General features: G+C 41.2%; 1 protein-coding gene across 1 annotated transcript in view; it reads left to right on the top strand.

Moving 5' to 3' along the window:
* Positions 1-12,927: 12,927 nt before the first annotated feature.
* NSI (nuclear shuttle interacting) overlaps positions 12,928-19,300 on the top strand; it is a 30,885-nt gene continuing 24,512 nt past the window's right edge. Inside the window, exons 1-3 of the mRNA XM_089996296.1 lie at positions 12,928-12,966; positions 15,727-15,809; positions 17,408-17,468. Of these exons, the coding sequence (XP_089852422.1) occupies positions 12,947-12,966; positions 15,727-15,809; positions 17,408-17,468 (164 nt within the window). The 5' untranslated portion in view covers positions 12,928-12,946. The remainder of the gene's footprint in view (positions 12,967-15,726; positions 15,810-17,407; positions 17,469-19,300) is intronic.

Raw genomic sequence — 19,300 nt, forward strand, 5'->3', positions numbered from 1 at the left:
GTAGCCAATATTAACCCTATATACAGGGAGAGAGAGTGACTAAGATATGAAAACTGAAAATATGATAACTAATGTGTGAACCACGATTTTCATAGATTTTTTGTTATTGCTCTTGAATCTATCATACATATGTGATCTATATGCTTGGTTTTAAGAACATGCTCTTGAATCATCTGATTTCGATGCATAAACAACATTTTTTAAGATTTTAAAATCAATGTCTCATAATCTTCATAAATATTCAAGCATTCAAAAATAGCATTTTTCATCCAAAAATACATTATCCAATGATCGATTTCTATCAAATTCACCATGCCTAGCATATCCACATAGCAAAATAAGTACTGAAATTATCCATATTTCTAGTTCTCATATATACATATATACATATAGAGATATGTGTAACTTCCTAACTTACTTGGCTTGGTCAGATGTGCAAAATACGTCAAAAAAATATTACATTTTTTCACTAAAAAAACTTTTTACCCATGAGGGCAGCCATAGCTACCAAATTTAAAATTTACAGCTGGCAGTTTTTCAAGTACATAAACTCCATCAGACTACAGTTCTCAAACAAAGCCTTAACGGAAAGGGAAGCAGTCGGATCAAATCCGGATCAGCTACATTAATGAAAAAGTCAGATCCAGATCGGATCAAAACAGCCCAAAATCACAAAATCCTTATACTGGATCCGGCCCATTTGTATCTCTGCTCCTTATTGAGACCACTGTAGAAGGGATAACGCACCTAAATTTGAGAAGGACAGAAGTGTTATTTCCTAAACATTTGAGGGCGTTCAGCTGATGCACTGAATGATGTGATAGTTAGACACGCAACCCGAGGCTGATGATCGAAGACGTGCCGTTCTTTTCTCTTATTTTTATTGGACGTTACTGAAAAAGCAAAACACTTCCCCTGCAATCATTACCCCGTTTCCATTGTACTCACAGTATCGGAATCGGACCTGTCTCGTTTGGCCAACGATTCAGATGTATCGGCCGATATCGATACTAATTGTATCGTTTTTAATCGGTTAAAAAATAATTAAAAATCGTACGTATCAATATAAAATAATATTATAAAAATAACTTTAAACTAGTTTTTACATTTTATTAAAAAAACGATTCAAATGTATCGATTTTCTAACGATACACATAGACGAGCTGACAACATTACTCACAAGTCACAAGGAATGAGCAGAAGCAAGGGTCGAGTTGCGTTGAGACCCAGGTCAACCAGACTCAAACGATGATGGTATCAGGTCCGAACACCGGTCTAATTGGACCCACCATAACAAAATCCATACTCCAGATCCTATAAAGACTTTATGAATCAGACCCAGACCATATCCGGTAGAATAATATTTTTATCATTTTTATATTAAAAATTTGTGGTTCTAAATCTAACTTGGGTCGGGCCCGAGTCTGGTATAAAGGTTTACAAACCATACCCGGCTTCATGTATTAATTGGAGCCTTAGGGTCCGACCCAAATTGTAATCGAGTGTTTTTATTTATCACCAAACCCCGAGGCTTGAGCTTATAGGGTTTGGTACAGGTCGGATCTGGGTCAAACCCGACTCGTTCACACCCTTAGAAGCAAAGAACACAACTTTCAAAGAGGAGAATGCCCTTACAATTGCTCGTCTTTTCTTTACTGGTCACATGGACATTCAAAAAAACACTGGACACGTCATTCTTGTATGATTTTATATTAAAAATAGTATATAACACGATGAAAAAAGCAAACCAGGCGGATAGCTCAAGAGTTAGACTCCATTTGGGTAATCAGGTCGGGGTCGGTTTTGGGTCTGATACTAAAAGTAATACTCAAACCCAATCCAATCTAATTTGGGTTCTGGTGCAACTAAAAATTATGGACCAATATGAGTTGGTGTGTTTAGGATACATTTGTACTATTATTTTCAATCCTAAGTCATCTTGAAGTTGTAAAACTATTTTTTAAACTTTGATATATATATATATATATATATATATATATATATATATATGCAAATTTTGTTATAAAACTTTGATTGTACTTTGATCTTTTGAGAAATGTTTTTCCTTGACTTGTGACCCGTTGGAATCGTCTGATCCGAACTTCAAGTCATAAACCTCATTTTTCACAGTTCGAAAGTTTGAAACAATTTTTTTAAAATTTTTACACAAAAATCTTGGGTTGGGAGTTTCGGGGCGTCATAAACCTCCTTTCTCTATCTATATTTCAAAATATATATATAATAATAAGAAAAGAAAGATAATAATTAAATATACCATAAAAAGAGTTAAGAGAAAGGAAGTTAAGAATAAATAGAAGATGGAAAGAAGACTTACCTTATGAGAGTGAAAAACCAAAAGGGAAAGCGAGTGGCTCCCCTCCCTCCCTCCAAATCTCTTTCTCTCTCTTTTTATATCTCCCTCTCTTCTCTCAAACCCTCACATATCCAACAAGTCTCTCTCTCTCTCTCTCTCTCTCTCTCTCTCTCTCTCTCTCTCTCTTGATTCTCTCCTACACTAGATTGCTAGAGGAAGGACTCGATTATTGGAGCTCGGAGGTTGTTCGTCTTCGTGCACGTGACTAGAACCATATTCATTTATTCTTTCCATACACCAAGGTAGGATTTCTTTTCAAGTGTGCATGAGTATGAGGCCAGCATATAGGACCGCACTTTGAGGCATTGTCGATCCCCTTCTTTGTGGTAAAAAGAACAATGTATTAAGGGTACTCAAATCCCATGATATTTGCATGGGATTCAAATCCTCATAATTTATATAGATTTTGAGAAAAACCATATTAGAGTAGATGCATTCAACATATAAGGTTTGTTTTTGTTTCTATCATCATTAAAAAAAAAAATAAGAACGTTTATTTATGCATAATCTATAAGCATTAATCTGTTTGATAAAATATCATTGATTAACTTATGCATCTCTTTAGATACATGATATTAGAATAACATCATGAAAGGATTTTTTTTTATGCAAATGTAATGCATCCATGTTTGATATGTGGTTCTTACACTTTATTGCATACACACACTCACTTTTGCTTAATTTTTCATTGTTATAATCAATTATATATATATATATATATATATATATATATATATATTAAACACATCTATAGTGATATGTATAAAAAATGGGCCAAGACCGGCTCGACCCCAACCCTGGTTCCTGATTTCGGAAATGGCAATGATCTGACTAGACCATCATGCTCAGTCTGATCTAGCCTGACTTGGCTTGACTCAGCGAGCTTGGATCGAGCACAACGATCAGGACAGGGGATGCACACCTTGCCAATGTTGTTGCCGCTATCAGCATCAGGGCACATCAGACCGAGGTCTGTTAGATCCCAGCTTGCTGCTGCAGGCTGCTTATGGTCGATGGCCACTATGTGCAGTAGGGCACCTCGCGCTCTGTTAAGCAGAGTTGGTTGGGGTCATACTGACCCTGGCTGTAGCCTCGTGCTGCCCTCACAGACATAGCCGCAGTGTTGTTAAGGTCTATTGCAAAAAAGAAAAAACTGTAACAGTGGCAAGTCGGTGGGGGCTGCTTGGGCCCAGCTGACTGCCTCTATTTGGGTTGCTCGACGCCTGCCAAACCCTGTTGAACATAGTAGACTAAGTCTGCTGTGATCAGCAGGGTGGCATCCACTGCTGCCCTCTCGGTGGTGCAGCAACTGAGTCTAATGACCCCAACCTCTTTATCGGTTTCAGGTCACCAGCAGGGTGTGCCACCCTGCTGGTGTGCCGTGATATGAACAACCACAACGGGGTTGTAGTTGTACAAGAAAAATTTGAATGAAAGAAATTATCATTTGATATTTATATAACCGAATGGGTTATATATATATATATATATATATATTGTCGTGGAGGTCGATTAGTGGTATGCACATGTTTAATGATTGAATATGCATAAATTTAATTATGTACGAATCTTGAATGCTTGTTCTGGATGGCGGTACAAAGAAAATAGAAAACTAATAGTTTTTGCCATCATTTCATGCAAACAAAAATTACAGACGTACTTTCACAAAGTTTGTCACATTTACTATTTTATGCTCATTGAAACATATATTATAAAAGCTATGATGTTTAGTTCATTTGCAATTGTTTCAAAACATATATTAAGAGAACTATGTGTTGCATTGCAATGAGTATTTGTACGATCACGCTAAGGCTCAAAATGAGCTTGAGGTTCCACAAAACCATCACACTGCCACATGAGCACTAATGATTTCTTTTGTGTGACATGCGAACTCTATAATATTGATGAGTGGTGTACTTGAGCGCACTTGGGTGTTTGGCCCTAAAAATCAGGCTGATGGTCGATACTGACCTACGGGGTACCATGGGTATGCCCAAGACATAAAAACTGCTAAGTTGCATGGACACAACATAAAATAATAATGTATGGCCGGTTTAAACGTACTAGAGCATTATTTTTAACACTCATTGGTTTAAATGCATCACTGGCCAACTAGATGAATGTTATTAACATACAATATAAAGAGAGTCTAGTTGTTTGACTATCTCTTTTGCCCTAAAGGCATGCTTTTTGTGTACCCCAATGTAACATTTGGGTTCTCAAAACTCTGGGTTGCCCATTTGAGAAAGGCAAAGTGATTTTGAATTAATAAAATTAACAAAATTTATATATCCATCAAGTGTCGGGCTACCTTGAAGAGGGTAGATGGTACAAACTTTATGGGTAGTTGTTGTTGAAACATACAACATTCTTTATCATGCTACGAGCGACAATGGCTCGATGGTCCTTTGCCTACAAGCGATAGAGGACCCAGACCATCAAAATTAAATCCTAGGCAGGTAGATCCTAAAACTTTTGCAAAAGTCGGATGCATATTGTTATATTGACTTTTAGGGGTTTTCTCTCGATCATTATACTACTCATTTTGAAATCTAATTCAAATAGTCAAATGGGGTATTAAATCACTCAAAGAGTAATAGACCCTTAATTGATCTTATTTATATTGACATATTCGAACTACGTATACCCGCAGGGGTTAATCAAGTGAAACATAATTGTTACTGCACAATTTTACTTTCTACAAATGAGAATGTTTACACAAATGAAAGTAGTTGTTGCTATGCTTGTGTTAAACACCATTCTTCTGAAAGTCAATGTTTTTGTCACGGGCCTATTTCCTTCAATGGGCCAGCGTGGCGCGACGATCCTTCCTTACCGCCGCAAGCCTACTCGTCAGCTCGCTTGCTGGTCGCGGAAGCTTATGATCAAAGTGCAAGAGAGCAAGAGAGAATAGAGGGAGAGAAGTTGCAATCACAAGAAGCGATCACAACGAGGGTGAACAAAATAAAGTTCAACGCATTTAATTCATTCACAATTTTGCTCGCAGGCTATTACAGTTCAAGTATACGGGATGCCCCTTCGGGGTATTGATTCACCTGAACCGGGCAGCTTACATCAGACTCAACAAAAGCAAAACAGACTCTAAGCGCAACTGTACACTGTAAGTCGCAAGAGAACATGCTCCTCACTTCAAATCATGCGCCGTCCTCGGCGCCATCTGTTTCGTGGTAAGCCCTGACTTCAACCGGGTAGCGGCTATTCATTCGAAATGCAGGCTCCCACGTTGGTTCCGTTGTTTCCTCCCACTGCACCAAGTATTTCTTCGCTTGCCCCAAGTAGTTGACCTTGTGGCGAAGGATCTGACTGAGGTGCTTCTCGGCCCGTTGTGCTGCCAGGGCCCTCTGCATGATGGGAGCGCGTTGCGGCACATTGCGTTCCGGGTCTCCATCGTCTGGATGGAACTGCTTGAGGTTGCACACGTGGAACACCGGGTGCACCTTGAAGTCTGGGGGCAACTCCAACTTGTATGCCAGCTTGCCCACCTTCTTTGTGATGGTGAAGGGTCCCTCATACTTTCTGAGTAGTCCGCGGTGCCGCCCGCGGAAGATGCCTGTGCGACCAGGATATAGCTTCACCAACACTTGGTCCCCAACTTGGAACCCTGCGGGCCGACAGTGTTTGTCCGCCCACTTCTTCATTCTCTTCGCCGCTTTGTGTAAGAATGCCTTCGCCAACTCATTTTGCTCGTGCCAGTCGCGAACAAACTGATAGGCGAAGGATGGCCTTCCCTTTTCTTGTGCGGCAAGAGTGTACGGGGTCAGTGGCTGCTGTCCCATGGCTATCTCAAACGGGCTGTGGCCTGAAGATTCACTCTTCTGCAGATTATAAGAAAACTGTGCCACATCAAGGAGCTTCACCCAATTTTTCTGATTGGCACTAACGAAGTGCCTAAGGTACTGCTCCAGTATCTCGTTGATGCGCTCTGTCTGCCCATCTGTCTGCGGATGGAAGCTTGTTGAAGACAGCAAATCAGAGTCAAGTAGCCGAAATACTTCACGCTAGAACTTGCCCGTGAAGCGAGCATCGCGATCGCTCACAATGCTCTTTGGTATGCCCCAGTGCTTCACCACATGCTTTACGAACAACTCTGCAGTCTTCTCTGCAGGGCACTCCTTGGAAGCTGAGATGAAGGTGGCATATTTTGAGAAACGATCCACCACGACCAAAATAGAACTGAGGCCCTCTACCTTTGGCAGACTAACAATAAAGTCCATAGAGATGCTTTCCCAAGGACGTTCTGGAATTGGTAGAGGCTCAAGGAGACCGGCAGCCTTCTGGTTTGTCTCCTTATCTTGCTGGCAGATGAGGCATGTCCGCACATACCCCTCAACATCATCTCTCATCTGCGGCCAATAGTAGCCGCGCTCAAGGAGTGCTAAGGTCCGCTCCTGGTCAAGATGTCCGGCCCATAGTGTATCATGGCACTCCTTGAGTAGCTCTCGGCGAAGGCTTCCCCACCGTGGTACAAAGATGCGTCCCCCTTTTGTTACGAGGAGGCCGTCCTGTAGCCAAAATCGCCGAGTCTTCCCTGCCTGTGCCAGAGAAACAAGGTGTTGTGCGGTCGGATCCTGCTGTGTACCCTCGCGGATGCGGCTCAACAATGCACCCTCCAAATGCACTTCAGAAGGCTCTGCGCGCGCAGCAGCTAATTCAGCCCTACGGCTCAGGGCATCCGCCACAACATTGGTTTTTCCAACCTTGTACTCTAAGGCAAAGTCAAACTCAGCCAAAAACATCTGCCATCGAGCTTGCTTGGGCGTCAACTTCTTTTGCGTCTGAAAATAGCTCGTGGCCACATTGTCCGTCTTGACGATGAACTCGGCACCCAAAAGGTAGTGCCGCTAGGTCCTGAGGCAATACACAATGGCAATCATCTCACGTTCATGCACTGTGTAACGCCTCTCCGCATCCTTCAGCTTGCGACTCTCATATGCGATCGGATGACCATCTTGCATAATAACTCCGCCAATGGCAAAGTCTGAGGCATCCGTGTGGACTTCGAAGGGTCTCGAATGATCAGGTAGTCGCAACACTGGCTCTCTCACTAAGGCTTTCTTCAAGCCCTCGAAGGCATCTTGGCACGCTCCTGTCCAGAGCCATACCCGATTCTTCTTCAACAAATCTGTGAGGGGCGCAGCAATAAGGGAATAACCTTCGATGAAACGCCGATAATAATTTGCCAAGCCGAGGAATGACCGCAATTCTGGCACTTTGTTTGGCGGAACCCATTCTTGGATAACCCTTATCTTCTGCTCATCCATACGCAGCACACCACGCCCCACAACGTGGCCAAGGAAGTTGATCTCCTTCTGCCCGAAGAGACACTTCTCTCGTTTAACATAAAGGTCATTCTCCTTCAGCACCTGAAACACTGTTCGCAAGTGCCCGACATGTTCCTCCATGTTACTGCTGTAGATCACGATATCATCCAGATAGACTACCACAAACTTGTCTAAGTAAGGGTAGAAGATCTGGTTCATTAAAGTCATGAACGTGGCTGGAGCATTTGTCAACCCGAATGGCATTACTAGAAATTCGTAAGCACCATAGCGGGTGACACAAGTTGTTTTCGGCTCATCACCTTCGGCAATCCTCACCTGCCAATAACCCGATCGCAGATCTAGCTTGGAAAAGATACGGGCACTGCCTAGCTGATCGAACAAGTCTGCTATCAATGGCAATGGGTACTTGTTCTTCACCGTGACCTTGTTCAAGGTCCGATAATCCACACATAACCGTTTAGAGCCATCATGTTTCATCTGAAAAAGGACCGGGGCACCAAATGGGGCTTTTGATGGACGAACAATGCCTGCGTCCAACATCTCGTCTAGCTGCCTGCGCAACTCCTTCAACTCTGCTGGCCCCATACGGTATGGAACCATTGCGGGAGGCTTTGCTCCCGGGGTCAACTCAATCTTGTGGTCGACCTCGCGTCTTGGCGGAAGACGCTTTGGCAATTCCGGAGGCATCACCCCCCGAAACTCCTTCAATAGAGGGGCTAGGGTCGGCGGCACTGCTGCTTCTACCTTCCCTTCATCTGCACGCACTGCAACTAAGAATGTCTGCTCCCCATGCTTGACACCCTTCTTCAGTTGCATTGCTGATAACACTGAAGACTTGCCTTTCTGCATAAGGCACTGCACTGTGTGGGACAGGTTTGATCCCATGATCGTCAACGTGTTAAACTTTGGCAGCACCATCACATTCTGGCTTCGCAGAAACTCCATACCCAGAATCACCTTGAAATCGTTCAGGGGCACCACAGAGAAGTTGGCTTTGTCAACCCAACTCCCCACTTGAGTAGCCACATCTCTTGCTTCACCAAGAATGGGCTTGGCCTCAGAGTTTACTGTTTTGATAGTCATCTGCTTTGGCCCAGTTTTCAAGCCCAACCGCTCTGCCTCTTCCCGCGAGACAAAGTTGTGTGTGGCCCCGGAGTCTACCATTGCCGAAGTAGACTTTCCATTCATAATGACTTCTACGTACATAAGTTCCTTACTGACCTGCATGTTTTTAGCTGCGCAACTTCTAGCTGCGTTAATCGATCGCATGGCGCCCATCTTCGGTTGCATGGTCTCAGTGTCACTGCCTTCAGTATCGCTGCATTCTTCCTGTGCAGCATTGGCTTGCCCGTCGTCCTTTACAAGGCGCTTTGGGCATTGCCGGATGATATGTCTATCACCACAGAACCAACATGTCACAACTGCACCCTTGTTGTTGTTGTTATGCTTTGCGTAGTTCTGTTTCTTTTCGGATTGATGGCGTGTCAACGCCTCACCTTTATCGTTGCGCTGCTCATCCTTCTTGCCTCCGTGGTCAGGCTTCTTCCCAACTTTGGTTGATGGGGTGAAAGGCTTGCGCTGAGTGTCAACTAAGCGCTCAGCCGCCACATATGCATCTTCCAAAATACGGAGGTTACTCCTTTCCACTTCAGACTATGCCCATGGTTGAAGTCCCACAATAAACCAGTTGAGCATGTCGTCTTCTGGCATGTTAGGTATCTCCAGCATAAGCTTCTGGAACGTTCTGACATAGTCTTGCAACGAACCAGTATGTTTGAGCTCGCGAACCATCCGGTAAGCCTGTCTCTGCGCATTTCTTGGCATGAAGTAGTTGCGCAACTCTACTTTGAAGTCGTCAAAGGTGTCTATCACACATTGACCCCTCTCCATGTCATTGCGTTTCCGCCTCCACCAAGCGATAGCATCACCATCAAGTAAGGCCGCTGTAGCCTTGATCCTCAGATCTTCGAGGGTCACATTCTGGATATCCAAGTAGTCTTCTACTTGGAACAAGAAGTTCTCAATGGCCTTGCTGTCGCGAGAACCATTGAATTTTGCGGGTCTAGGTACATCAATCCTTGATGGTCTCTCACCATTTCCGCCATTCAGGGTCACCGTCCGCTGCAACGTACGGTTCCTCAACTCAAGATCGGTCACTATAGTCGTCAACGAAGTGACCTGCCCCATAAGTAAGTTCACCTGCTCTTGCAGGCTCGCCACCACATCATTCAATCCATTGAATGATTCACATGCGCGTGAAATCGCTTCATCATGCGAAGTCACATCTTCCACCAGCTTGTTAACAGTTGCAACCAACTCTTCTTGGCCCCGAGGTGAACCCATCTCCTCAGCTCCGGCAACTGCCTTGCCCTTGGTGTTGCGCAAGTGTTGATAAGGCACCACGATGTCTTGCTCACAAATCGCAGCCTGTCGGCGTGTCTGTCGACACCGACTCCGGAGTCCCTTCCCCAGCACGAGAACGGGCTCTGGTACCACTTGTCACAGGCCTATTTCCTTCAATGGGCCAGCGCGGCGGGACGGTCCTTCCTTACCGCCGCAAGCCTACTCGTCAGCTCGCTTGCCGGTCGCGGAAGCTTATGATCAGAGTGCAAGAGAGCAAGAGAAAATAGAGGGAAAGAAGTTGCAATCACAAGAAGCGATCACAACGAGGGTGAACAAAAGAAAGCTCAACGCATTTAATTCATTCACAATTTTGCCCGCAGGCTATTACAGTTCAAGTATACGGGCTGCCCCTTCGGGGTATTGATTCACCTGAACCGGGCAGCTTACATCAGACTCAACAAAAGCAAAACAGACTCTAAGCGCAACTGTACACTGTAAGTCGCAAGGAAACAATTTTATTGTTTTATTTAACTCCATCATACTCTTGTGTGCTTGTACTTTACTTGCGTGCCTTGTGAAGAGATTTCCTACTGAAGTTTGTGGTTTTTGACCCCTAATATTACCAATTTACAGGTCAGAAGGAATGATTGAGAGTTGTTGTGAGGTGCTAGAACTGAAGTCATGGTGTTCACTTCTTTCTTGATAATTTGAGAATCCACCTTTATTGATTTGACGATTCTTATTAAATCGAAACTCTTGTGATGTAATAATTATAAAAACTTGATAGAATGGTTTTAATTTTCGTAACTTGATCCATGATGCACTGATATGTAATTTTTCAAGATTTTTCAACTTCATACAATTGTTTTCGCTGTGTATTTAAAAAAAAAATCCTAAAAAATTGGTTTAAATTTTTGGGCATTACAGTTGGAGTCCGGTAACCACCGGAGAGAGGGGGTTCTCTGTTGCCCATGATGCCAACAACGACGCCAACCTCCGACAATTCCACCTTCATCTATAGCTTCTCGATAGGGTTGCCTAGATCAATGACTTTGAGCGACAATTGCGTCGAGCATCTATGCACACAGTAAACCGAGACTTTAATACCACTGTTGGAATTCAGGACCTTGGTGTGCGTATTGAGGGTGAGTTGTAACTCGATAGAGAAGAAGGGAATTGAGATTTTTGGTAAACGGCCTGCTTCAAGGAAGATTTTCTTGATGCACTCAACGATCTCTCACCTGCGGAGGCTGGCAGGGGCTGAGTCTAATTATCCTCTCTAGGGTAAAGTTACCCAACCATAAATGTTCGGCCCACCACTAAGATTGTGGCTCTTGAATTCCCAACTATTTCTAAGAATCCCATGAGTTGTTGGCCCCACCACAATGTTTATGTCCCTTGGGATTCCATACGTGAGACCCTATGGCCACACTAAATCAGGATTCTATACTGGATAAAAAAAATGCATGTTATATCTTATTTTTCTTTTAAAGACATTTTACATCTTATTAAACTCTTTCTAAAAAAAAAGTCATAACAGTGGTTTGGCATTGCATTTTTCCCCATAGCAATGCTTTGTGATTTAAATACGCTACATGGTCTCTGGCTAGTGGATAAGGAGGTCTCCTTCTACCCAAGTTCGAATCTTCTTGTTGGCACTTCTTCTGCAAGGTGAAGCAGAAGGCTCTCTAAAGGTTGAAGGGGTGCCTACAAAGTTTTACATTGTCGAGACAACGACCACATGTAGTTAAGCTAAAACCAGCTCAAGCAGGTATTTGATCCCAGGTGTGGTTTATCATGTAATAAATGGGTAAAAAAGACTTTGCAATTCAAGCTATAATTTTGTTATACTGAAGAAAGGTAAACATGGCATTTTCGACCTATTTTGATTAGATGAAAGAACTTAATTTAATAAGATGTTAGCCAATCACGAGAAAGAGATGTTTTACCATTTTTAATCCATGGTATAACCAATCTCTATCCTCTCCCAATGGCCTTGATCTGGTTGATAGGATAGGGTTGCAAATGGGTCAGGTTTAGGGTGAGTTTTTTTTGCAAATTTTGGTTGTCTTTGATTCTATCTGAATCCCCAGAATTCCAAGCCATTTGCATCCCTGCCTGTTTGTGTGTCACGGAAAGGGGTTTCATGCATCGTCTAGCATGGAGCCTCTGTCCGTGGAAACTAAGTCCGACCAATCAAGAAACATTTTCGCGGCCCTACAGTGCCTATGCAAACATTGCCCTCTCTTTAGAGAGGGCTATTTTCAATGTGATACCATCTTTCCTTGGGAAACTTTCCTGTTGGGAGGGTTTGATTCTGTTTCAGCATAAGAAAACTCTGCAAAAACCCTTTAGCGGAATCAACATGACACACAAAAGTGCCCCACAAGTGGGGTATCAAAGAGCCTGGTTTACCAGGCCGAACCAAACTTTATAGGGTCTGGGTATGGTGATAAATAAGAAGACCTGATTAAGACCCGGGTCGACTCAGACCTGACCGGAGTTCCGATTAAGACCTGCAACTTTTTAATGTAAAAATAATAAAAAATATGGTTTTATCGGGTATGGTTCGGGTTTGGTTTATGTAGTTCTTATCGGGTTTGGGTATATTTTTTCTTATAGTAGATCCGATTAGATTAGGGCCCAAACTTGATAACATACTCAAAAATCTGGTTCAAGTCTGATTCCACATGAACCATTGACACTCCTAGCTGCAAGCTCCATTTGTCTAAGTAGGAGCAGCTAGTACAATTGTATAACTAAAAGGGATCTGACTAACCCCCAGCTTGCCTTTCAATTTTTTTTTTCGAACTCCGAATCCGATATGGGCATTCCAATAAAAGTTAGGGATAAAACGGGAATGATTCCTTTATAAAAGGGGGCGTTTCGCGCGGTCCAGATAATCTGCAACAACGTTCAGGGGCTAATGGCTTTGAACCCTTCTCTGTAAGCTTCTCTCTGTCTCTCTCATGCGTTTTACTTATTTGCGTTCAACTGGTTAGAACCGATTCAGTAATGGATGTGTGCTTAGACCCCTTCCTTACTTTTGTTTGTAAGTTCAATTCGAGTTTTTCTGACGGGGGCAAGCGGGAAAATTGATTAATAGGGCATAATAGAAACGATTACGATTCGGCCAATATTGCTGTTGCATCTGCTCTGATCGCATAGAAACCGGGAACTGGAAAGCGGGAAACTTGACGATTAGGGCATGGTGGAAACAATTACGCTTCGGCCGAGCTTACGGTTGCATCTGCTCTGATCACGTTGAAATCGGGAGGTTTTGAGTAGGTCCGAATTTGGATAATCTGCCTTGTTCATTGTAGCTGAGATGCCTATGTTTAGATGGATGTGTGGAAATACAATAAAAGATAAGATTCTGAATGAGGAGATACGTAAGAAGGTAGGCGTTGCACCTATTGAAAATAAGATGAGAGAGAATCGTTTACGGTGGTTTGGACATATTCGGCGAAGGCCTGATGGTGCTCCAGTTAGAAGGATGGAGAAATGGGAAAATATATTAGTTAAAAGAGGTCGGGGTAGGCCTAGGAAGACTTGGATGAAGATGATAGGAAAAGATATGAATGCTTTGAACCTCACCGAGGACATGGCATTGGATAGAAATGATTGGAGGAGAAGGATTCATGTGGAAGACCCAGAATGTTTTTTTTTGTTAGTTCATATCGCCGACCCCAATTGTTTTGGGATGAAGGCGTAGTTGTTGTTTTTGCCTTGCTCATTGTGGATTAGGTTGCTTAGGGTTCATTGTTCACATTATCTCTTTTTCATAACTGCGGATTGACGGTAATTATGAAGCTATAGACTTGTGTTTGTGTAGAGCATTTGATAGTGTGATGGTTATTCGTGGTTGTTTCTATTTGGGAATGTTTCGTACAAGTTGATTTTTTTTAAGTTGTGAAAATTTGGTGAGGGTTTGGGTGAGGATGTGTCGCTTGTGGTCTGTGAAAAGTTGTCTATGAACACTTGCTTTTATGATATGATAAAGGCCACAGGTGTTGCTTTGTGTCGACATTGGTGGAGCTTCTGGGGAAGCACACTTCCCGTAACTCTGGCACTGGGTAGCTTAGGAGATGACCATTGAGTTGGATGACTCTTGGAAAGAAGAGTTAGATTCGTGTAACAGAAGATTAAATAGATTTGGAGCGTTAGAAAAAAGATTTGTCTAACAGAAGATTAAATAGATTTGGAATTTTGGAGCTATTTAGGAATGCGAAATCTGTTATTTCTATTTATCAAAGATGATGATGCATAATGGACTAAAGATGTAAACTGCCCATGAAAATGTATTTAAAAAAAACCTGTCCGTGTATTTGGTTGCATTCATACCCAGATGCACTGATATTCTCTTTTTCATCATTCCAGTAATTGATGTGGTACGGATTGTAGAAGATGTTGGCTAATGATAGCAATAAATTCTCCGTTTGTTAGACACCTACTGTCCCTCCTTTTAGTTGAGTAGGAAAATACAAAGAATAAAAGTGATTTAAACCTTGCACAACTCACATTCAGGATTGAATGTATAGGAGGGAGCAGAAATTCAAATGTGGATCTAGGTTTAACTTTCGACTTAGTCATGAGTTTGATGGGGAACCTTATATATAGAAAGCCAGTCAAAAAGGTTAATGCAATGAGTAAAGGAAATGGTGGGATTTATGGAACCAAAAGAATCAAAGGCAGGTGCATGCTACCAGGATCCTAGATTGTGTTCTTCGAAACGGAGCAAATTGATATGAATGCCATGGAAGCTTTTGGTGTAACAAGATGATAACCTCCTTCAACATCAAGTAACATATCTCATGTTGTAAAATCTGTAGTGTAGTTTGTAGGAAGCAAGTTCCTTGAAAGGGTTGTAAACTTGTATAATCGGCGTCTCATCCCTGCCTCTCTACCTCTTGAACATCTTTTTCTACCAATCTGCGGAAATCATGGTCTCCATTGATTGGTAAAGACAAAAACAGAGTAGATGGCATCTATGTTCTCAAAGGCGCGCCTAGGCGCTGGACGCCACCCAGCTCGACTAGGCGAGCTACCTATTTTGTATATGTATTGTTTATATACTGAACAGTTTATACATACTGTTATTTATGTATTGTTTATATATATATATTGTGTATGTTTTGTTTATCTACTTTATTGATTAATAATTGTTTGTTTTGAAATGTTTAATTAGAACAATGGAAGATGCAAACCCAAGTTCTTCAGCTGATTGTGGATTGGCTCCTCTAAATGCAAGTGCAAGTGGCTCTTGTTCCAACCCTAGCACAGAATCTTCAACAAAAAGGAAAATTAGAAACTCTGGGGATCCGACATGGAATTGGGCATTTTGCAAGGATGAGGCAAATTTGAATTTAGTGACATGTGATCTGTGCAAAAATACATATAACGACGGAATCTACAGAATTGTTTGTTCTTAATTTTTTTTGCCCGTCTAGGCCTTTTCGAAGGTCCATCGACTAGCCCCGCCTAGCGCTTTCGACAACATAGGATGGCATTCTTTATATGACCAAAAGTGAAATATTTAATGTCAATATGTTATGATCTTTTCATTATAGTAAAATTGTTGGTTATCTGTTTCTTGTTTGATTGTATGTATCAAAGACTTAATTTGCGATCAACAATCACATAGCCATTGCTTTATTCATGGGGATTTTGTTTACACATTGTGACTCTTTTTTTATTACTGTATAGATGCCACATGCATTTGCATTCACGCACTTCACAGTCATTGAAACAGCTGTGGGGCCTTCATTTATACTCAGTAGTTCCATCAGGTCAGTTTGATGGCATTTCCTTTTCCTCTTTTTAATATATGGTGGCCTAGCTGAACACTTATGCTATAAGGACTTCTTGATGTTCATATTTTTATTCTCATGTTTGGTGTTATGCATAATTAGATTTTAAACTGAATTGGCAGAACTATTCTTGTTTCCCATACAGTTACATAGTTTAACAGGATGGCCAGTTATCATTCTGGATTTCCATAATGTATATAGCTGGAAGACATGTCAAGAACTCTTCGTAGCCTTTTTCTTTGATGTAATGCATTGTTCCAAAGTACAGTAAATGAACCTTCCCGATTGAGAACCGTATCCCGTGTTTCTTAATTTTGAGTCTGGAATATGATTCTTTAAATTGGAAAACATCTTTCCTATGGGTAGGGGACATCATCTCACATCTGCTCAAAGAGAATTGATCTTCCTTTATAAGGGTGTTGGAGGGGCACTCTGTCTACCTTTCCACTCTTTTCAAACACATTGTGTTCACGTGCAAGGAGACTTGATGTTTTTGTCAAAGACATTCCTCAAAGCTTTCATGTGCATTCACGCCCATTTACTGTATAGGTTATATCCATGTGACACTTCACGGGTAACATGAGAGCATAGCAGAAAGGGAGAAGAAGCACACTGAAACATATTCAGACGAATCAGACGTGTATATTGTACACATTAATTAGGTTTGTCTTTTATGAGTGATGGTTAGGTTTGTCATGTTTCATGCTTTTAAGTTGTGGGCAATCTTCTGTTGATTTTTAAATTGTGAATTCATTTGTATGCATGACTTGTTTCCTCTTGTAGACATGACTGAAGCTCTGAGCCGTGAACTAGAGAGGCCAGAAAAGAAAGGAAACATTAAAAAAGAATTACACTATCCTATTATATTATATATCTGCGGTGCAGTTTTTCGATGAAAACAAATAAAGATATAACATAGTGGGTGACAAGAAAAGAATGCCCTGAGGCATACTTACCTTGGATTGGGACTTCATAATGAGTATCATGAGCAGCCTAAGTTGCTAAATTACAAAAACACATAAACATTGCTACCGTGTTGCTCCACATAGATTGCATTTCTAGGCCTTTCGAGATTATTTTTATTGGAGTTGGTGATATTCAATAAGCTTTAGTACAATTTCAAATAATGTGATTTTATCTATTTATGTGTTTGTCTAATCCATGAAGTGGTTCTTTTGGTAACCTGTCATGTTGACCTTTCGCTGTGCGACTGTGGAGAATCAATTATCTATACTTTCTGCCTAGCTATCAAAATGTGTCTTTTTACTAGCAGGATGTACATTTTTTGTCTTATATTTGTTTTCTTCTGCAGAAACAAATGATTTTTAATTTAATCATTTCTCTGTGTCCTGATTCAACGTTTAATCTTGTTATTTGTCTTTTCCTAAAGCTTATTTCCCTTTTATTTTTTGGGCGTACCATTATTGTTCAATTTGTAGATGATAGATGACAGTTTCAAATTTTGAACAATTAACGTACATATTCATTTTTTTGGTTGTGTTTGATTTATCCTGTATATGAACTATGTAGATTCATGAAAGATCATTGCTGAAATTTTTTGGAACTACAATTTACAGGGCAGAAGAAGCTGAATGTTTGCCCACTGAAGGCCGGTCTATGGGATTCTATAAAATCTGGGTAATTGCGAATATTTATTTATAGAGATTTTGAGTGTTATGGGTAATTTGTGAACGTCAAATATTGTACATATGCACAGAAGCACACAATTGAGGTGTTGCTGTTTATTTTTATTATCATAGTTTATCTTTTTTGTCATGTTCATTTTATTATGACATGCATACACTGCATGCATAGGCCTTCAACACTTGATTAAAGCATTCTGTGTTGCATCATCATTAATTCCAGAGTACAATGCAAGAAAGTGTTAAATGAAAATGATAATTTGTATGATTGGAACTTTATTGATTGACTAATTATTTGAATGCTCAACTGGTCATATCTTATGGGCATTAAATAACTGAAATGCCTTCGAACTTGACACAGTGTTTTAAATGGAAAATCCACTCCTTATGCATAATATACATATTTAACACCCCCTGAAAGTCAAATCATCAACCAATGATTGTACAAAATGCAGTATAAAGTATAAAGTATAAAGTATAAACACTGTTACGAGAATGCTCATGAACAATCTGACTGTCAAGCTGGTTACGTTTTTGCCCCCAACACGAAGTTACTGTTCCTTATGATATGGCTACATTCCATTTAGTAGCCAGGGGCAGACTGAACATCTATGTCAACAATGAACGAAAAACAGAATGGGGATGAATGAAAAGGATCTATTGTGTTAGTGGGATGTGCCAAAATACTTCATGTGTTCAAAATACAAATCAGCATCATTGCTTAAAATTGGTAGCTGCTAAAGTGTTGGCTTGGCCTTTGCTAAAATATGTCCTCAAATGCTTGCTGCATCCTTCATATTTGATTCAACCATCACATGGTGGTTATGTGCTAAACTGCTAGTTGAACCTTTCTACTGTGCGTTTGGAGAACAATATTCATACAAAACCACATTAGGTGTATCTTCTGACTCCTTTAACATGATGACTTACTTATTCATGTTGTACCTGATCATTGTAAAAAAGCCAGAGAACTTAAATCATTGGAAATAGGTTGTTAGTTGTGGAAGACTCCAATTAAAGCCTGGAATTTAGCATTAAGTTTTTCAGAGGTTGCACACTCATGTTGTCAGTCAAATATGATATAAAATCATAAAATAACTCTATTAGTGATAAGAACTTTCATGGGGCGGTAGGTAGTCTATTGGAGGAAGAATGTCATATGATAAAAGTTTAAGTGAACAAATAGGTCCATATGTAGGGGTTGAAATCTCGGCCACAGAGTCCTCAATGGTGATGCACGAGACAAGAAGGAGAAGATGGGAGTAGAAGCTGATGCCTACGTTAGGATTGCTTGGTGGATTGGTTTGCATCTCTTTGTATGTATGTACTGCTAAAAGATCCACTTTACAATACAATACAAGCAAAATAGATAAATTGCAGATACAATCCCACAGTCTGAAACATTTCATATTCCTAACATGGGGTGCCAATGGGTTGGGTTTGACCTAGACTCAACCTGTACCAAACCCGGTAGGGTTAGGGTTTGGTGATGAAGGAGGTCTAATTAGAATCCGGGTCGGACCCAAATGGTCCAATCATAGTTGTGAAAAGCGCTAAACCTTGTGGCACACTGAAATAGCGCAAAAGCCTTGAGGCATACGCCTTATAGCAAGGCACACCTCAGGGTATTTGGGTCAAATGTTTTTTTATCCTCGTTTGACCCAAATTAGGGGGATTTAAGGCACTCCCCTCGTTTCTTTTTCTCTCTCTCTATGTCACATGGGTGCGGGAGCGGGTGCGGGGATTCGGCACTTCCAAAAAACCCGGGTGCGTTGGTGCGGTAGGGGCAAAAATGTAAATATATATATATATATATATATATATATA

The sequence above is a fragment of the Nuphar pumila genome, chromosome 2 (genome assembly GCF_984573655.1).
Source record: "Nuphar pumila chromosome 2, dmNupPumi1.hap1.1, whole genome shotgun sequence".
In the NCBI taxonomy this organism is placed as follows: Eukaryota; Viridiplantae; Streptophyta; class Magnoliopsida; order Nymphaeales; family Nymphaeaceae; genus Nuphar; species Nuphar pumila.